This window comes from Vulpes lagopus, chromosome X (assembly GCF_018345385.1).
Source record: "Vulpes lagopus strain Blue_001 chromosome X, ASM1834538v1, whole genome shotgun sequence".
NCBI classification, from domain to species: Eukaryota; Metazoa; Chordata; class Mammalia; order Carnivora; family Canidae; genus Vulpes; species Vulpes lagopus.
Genome location: NC_054848.1, coordinates 49,707,429 through 49,712,852, shown reverse-complemented (window position 1 = coordinate 49,712,852; position 5,424 = coordinate 49,707,429). Strand labels below are relative to the sequence as shown.

General features: G+C 39.4%; 1 protein-coding gene across 1 annotated transcript; it reads left to right on the top strand.

Moving 5' to 3' along the window:
- Positions 1 to 3,402: 3,402 nt before the first annotated feature.
- On the top strand, positions 3,403 to 4,209 carry LOC121482360 (microtubule-associated protein RP/EB family member 1-like). Its single transcript, XM_041740274.1, has one exon. The coding sequence runs from the start codon at positions 3,403 to 3,405 to the stop codon at positions 4,207 to 4,209; it is 807 nt and encodes a 268-aa protein (XP_041596208.1).
- The last annotated feature ends 1,215 nt before the right edge of the window (positions 4,210 to 5,424 follow it).

The window sequence follows — 5,424 nt, the reverse complement described above, 5'->3', positions numbered from 1 at the left end:
TAAAAAAAATTTTAAAGTAAAAGGCAACCTATGGAATGGGAGAAGATATTTACAAATGACATATCTGATAAAGGGTTAGTATCCAAAATATACAAAGGAATTTTAAAACTCAACACCCAAAAAACAAATAATTCAGTCCAAAAAATGGGCAGAAAACATGAAAAGAGATATTTTTCTAAAGATGACATACAAATGGTGAATAGCCAAATAAAAAGAAGCTCAACATTACTCACCATCAGAGAAATATAAATCAAAACTACAATGAGATATCACTTCAACCTTCAGAATAGTGAAAATCAACAACATAAGAAATAACAGGTGTTGGCAAGGATGTAGAGAAAACGGGACCCTCTTACATTGCTGGTGCAGCCACTCTGAAAAACAGGATGAAGGTTCCACAAAAAGTGAAAAATAGAACTACCATATGATCCAGCAATTGCACTACTAGGTATTTACCCCAATAACACAAAAATACTAATTCAAAGTCATACATGCACCTTGGTGTTTATAGCAGCATTATCTACAACTGTCAAATTATGGAAAAAGCTCAAATGTCCATCGACTGGTGAATGGATAAAGAAAATATCAGCCATAAAAAAAGAATGACATGGATGGAGCTAGAGAGTATTATGCTAAGCAAGATAAGTCAGTCAGAGAAAGAAAAATACCATATGATTTCACTCATATATAGAATTTAAAGGGGAGCCTGGATGGCTCAGCAGTTTAGTGTCCACACTAAACATGCACAGGGCATGATCCTGGAGACCTGGGATCAAGTCCCACATCGGGCTCCCTGCATGGGGCCTGCTTCTCCCTCTGCCTGTGTCTCTGCCTCTCCTTCTCTGTGTCTCTCATGAATAAATAAATAAAAATTTTTAAAAAGAATTTAAAAACTAAATAAATGAGCAAAGGAGAACGAGAGAGAAAGAAAGAGAGAAAGAAAGGCAAACCAAGAAACAGAGTCTTAACTATAGAGAGTGAACAGATAGTTACCAGAGGGGAGGCAGGTGGAGGTATGGGTTGAATAGTTGATGGGGATTAAGGAGTGTACTTGTGATGAGCACCAGGTATTGTATGGAAGTGCTGATCACCATACTTCTGAAACTTATGTTACACTGAATGTTAATTAACCGGAATTTAAATAAAAACTTCAAAAAATTTTGGGCAAGGAACAAAGTGGATCATTATATATGACTGTGTTCCCCAATCACCCATCCTTAAAGAAGAGTGCACTGCAATGTAATAACTGAAAATAGAGTTTTTGAAGAAGAAAATGTGTGTTCCAGAGGGTCTGTCTTCTGCTTTCTTCTCTCAATACACTCTAAGTGGTCCATCTTCTCCCATGGCTTCAATTATGTCATACATCCCAATGAAACCCAAATTTCTAGCTCTGACTACTCCTCTCACATACATTCAGATACATACAACCATTTGTTATACACACACACACACACACACACACACACACAATCAGTGGTACTCATTGAGGGGTAATTTTGCCCCCACAAAAGACATTTAGAGATGTCTGGAGTTATTTCTGTATCATGACTTGGGGAGGTTTTATTGACACGTAATGGGTAGAAACCAAAGATGCTGCAAAACACTGTAAAATGTACAGAAAAACCCCATACAATGAAGCATTATCTAGCCTGAAAAGATCAGTAGTACTGAAGTTGAGAATCCCTGAGGTATACCAAGCTAGGATTCTCACAAACACATTAAAAGCAACATGCTCCAGTGTTATCTCATATTCAAACAAAACCCATTTGGGGAATTGTTTTTCTTATTTTCATTTTCGGATTATCCATTGCTGTTGAAGCCTTCATATCCTTAATATTTCTTAAACTCTTCTCCACTCCCACGTCTAATGGCTGCATTTGCCAAGGTTCTTCATACCTTATATGAACTATTAGTCTACTAGTGGGTATGGAGAACAGCACTTCATATTCTGACCTTGGATATCTTTGCATCCTCATCTCCTGTGACCAAAGCCATTACTCTGTGCTTCAGGAATCCAAATCACATATAATTCTCTCAAGGTTTCACTCTATTTCTTGACTCCTAACTTTGTACAATTCTTTTTTCTGCCTGAATTGTTCATTTCCTCCTCGCTCCCACACTCCCACTTCACCTACTTATTAAGACCAAGTTCAATGTTGTTTCTGGAAAAATGTCCACATTGCCCTACATCTGCAAAGATTTAACTACCTTCTTCTCGGATTCCCCATGATATAACCTCTTGGCCTCAACTATATTATTTAATATTCTGCTCTTAGTTGTTTACATATCTGATTTCTTCATGATATTTGAGCACTATGATGTGTGTGTGTGTGTGTGTGTGTGTGTGTGTGTGTGCCAGGATGTATAATACATTTTATAAAAGACCTAGCAGGGATCCCTGGGTGGCACAGCGGTTTGGCGCCTGCCTTTGGCCCAGGGCGCGATCCTGGAGACCCGGGATCGAATCCCACGTCGGGCTCCCGGTGCATGGAGCCTGCTTCTCCCTCTGCCTATGTCTCTGCCTCTCTCTCTCTCACTGTGTGCCTATCATAAATAAATAAAAATTTAAAAAAATAATAAAATAAAAGACCTAGCACAATTTTGGTAATAAATAAATAAATAAATAAATAGATATGGGATATATATATATATGCCATATATATATATATATATATTCGATTTGCCAACATATAGTATAACACCAAGTGCTCATCCTGTCAAGTGCCCCCCTCAGTGCCCATCACCAAGTCACCCCATCCCCCGCCCACCTCTCCCCTTCCACTACCCTGTGTTCCTTTCCCAGAGTTAGGAGTCCCTCATGTTTTGTCACCCTCTCTAATTTTTCCCAATCATTTTCCCTCCATTCCCCTATAATCCCTTTCACTATTTTTTATATTCCCCATATGAATGAAACCATATAATGATTGTCCTTCTCCAATTGACTTACTTCACTCAGCATAATACCTAACAGTTCCATCCACGTCGAAGCAAATGTATTTTGCTCTGAAGTATTTGTCATTTCTAATAACTGAGTAATATTCCATTGTGCGTGTGTGTGTGTGTGTGTGTATACCACATCTTCTTTATCCATTCATCTTTTGATGGACATCGAGGCTCCTTCCACAGTTTGGCTATTGTGGACATTTCTGCTGTAAACATGAAATTGAGAAAGACACAAAGAGATGAAAAAATATTCCATGCTCATGGATTGGAAGAATTACTATTGTGAAAATGTCTATGCTACCCAGGGCAATTTACACGTTTAATGCAATCTCTATAAAAATACCAGACTTTCTTGAGAGAGTTGAAACAAATAGTCTTAAGATTTGTGTGGAATCAGGAGATGAAGACGGAACCGAAGCTGGGCACAGGCAGTGGACACGGTCCTGCCGAGAGCCAAAGATGGCAGTGAAGGTATACTCAATGTCTGTCACCAGTGATAACCTAAGTCAACAAGATATGCTGGCCTGGATCAATGAGTCCCTGCAGCTGAATCTGACAAAGATTGAACAGTTGTGCTCAGGGGCTGCCTATTGTCAGTTTATGGACATGCTATTCACTGGCTCCACTGCCTTGAAGAAAGTGAAATTCCAGGCTAAACTAGTTCATGAATACATGCAGAACTTCAAAATACTACAAGCAGGTTTTAAGAGAACGGGTGTTGACAAAATAATTCCTGTGGACAAATTAGTAAAAGGAAAGTTTCAGGACAATTTTGAATTTGTTCAGTGGTTCAAGAAGTTTTTTGATGCAAACTATGATGGAAAAGACTATGACCCTGTAGCTGCCAGACAAAGTCAAGAAACTGCAGTGGCTCCCTCCCTTGTTGCTCCAGCTCTGAACAAACCGAAGAAACCTCTCAGCTCTAGCAGTGCAGCTCCACAGAGGTCCATTGCAACACACAGAACTACTGCAACTCCTAAGGCTGGCCGGGGTGTGGTGCGAAAGAATCCTGGTGTGGGCAACGGGGATGATGAAGCAGCTGAATTGATGCAGCAGGTCAATGTATTGAAACTTACCATTGAAGACTTGGAGAAAGAGAGAGATTTCTACTTTGGAAAGCTAAGGAACATTGAATTGATTTGCCAGGAGAACGAAGGGGAAAACAACCCTGTATTGCAGAGGATCCTGGACGTTCTCTATACGACAGATGAAGGCTTTGTGATACCTGATGAAGGGGGCCCACAGGAGGAACAAGAAGAGTATTAACAGCCTGGACCAGCAGAGCAACATCTGAATTCTTCACTCCAAATCATGTGCTTAACTGTAAAATACCCCCTTTTATTATTCTTAGAGAACTCACTGGTTTCTTTTCATGAGCAAACAGTACCTCTTCTTAAAGTGCACTTTGAAGAAGTTTCACCCCTTTTCCAATGAGTTTGAGTTAGGAGCTTTTACCCTGTAGCAGAGCAGGATTAACATCTAGTTGGGTCACCTGGGGAACAGAGAGGCTGACCATGAGGCTCACTGTGTGGATGCTGGTAACACTCGCTGCTGGAGAAGGTGCTTTTATGTCATACACTGAGGTGGAGTCCTCAGTAGAGAAATGTAAAGACTGATTTGAATTTTAAGCTAATGTGAAATCTTGGCAGAGAACGTTTTAATAAATAATGCCTTAAGAGTAAAAAAAAAAAAAAAGATTTATGTGGAATCAGAAAAGACCCTGAATAGCCAGGGGAATATTGAAAAAGAAAACCAGAGCCAGGGGCATCATAATGCCGGATTTCAAGTTGTACTATAAAGCTGTGATCATCAAGAAAGTGTGGTCCTGGCACAAAAACAGACACATAGATCAATGCAACAGAATAGAGAACCCAGAAATGGCCCCTCAACTCTATGGTCAACTAATATTCCACAAAGCAGGAAAGACTATCCACTGGAAAAAGGACAGTCTCTTCAATAAATGGTGCTGGGAAAATTGGACAGCCACGTGCAGAAGAAAAAAACTAGACCATTCTCTTACACCATACCCAAAGATAAACTCAAAGTGGATGAAAAATCTAAATGTGAGACAAGAATCCATCAAAATCCTAGAGGAGAACACAGGCAACACCCTTTTTGAACTTGGCCACAGCAACTTCTTGCAAGATGCATCTATGAAGGCAAGGGAAACAAAAGCAAAAATGAACTATTGGGACTTAATCAGAATAAAAAGCTTCTGCACAGCAAAAGAAACTAAAAGACAACCTACAGAATGGGAGAAGATATTTGCAAATGACATATCAGATAAAGGGCTAGTATGCAAGATCTTTAAATAAGTATTAAACTCAACAGCAAAGAAATAAACAATCCAATTATGAAATGGGCAAAAGACATAAACAGAAATTTCACCAAAGAAGACATAGACATGGCCAACAAGCACATGAGAAAATGCACTTTGAATGTAGAGCATTAAAAGTCTGCTGAATCAGCACTGGATAAGAC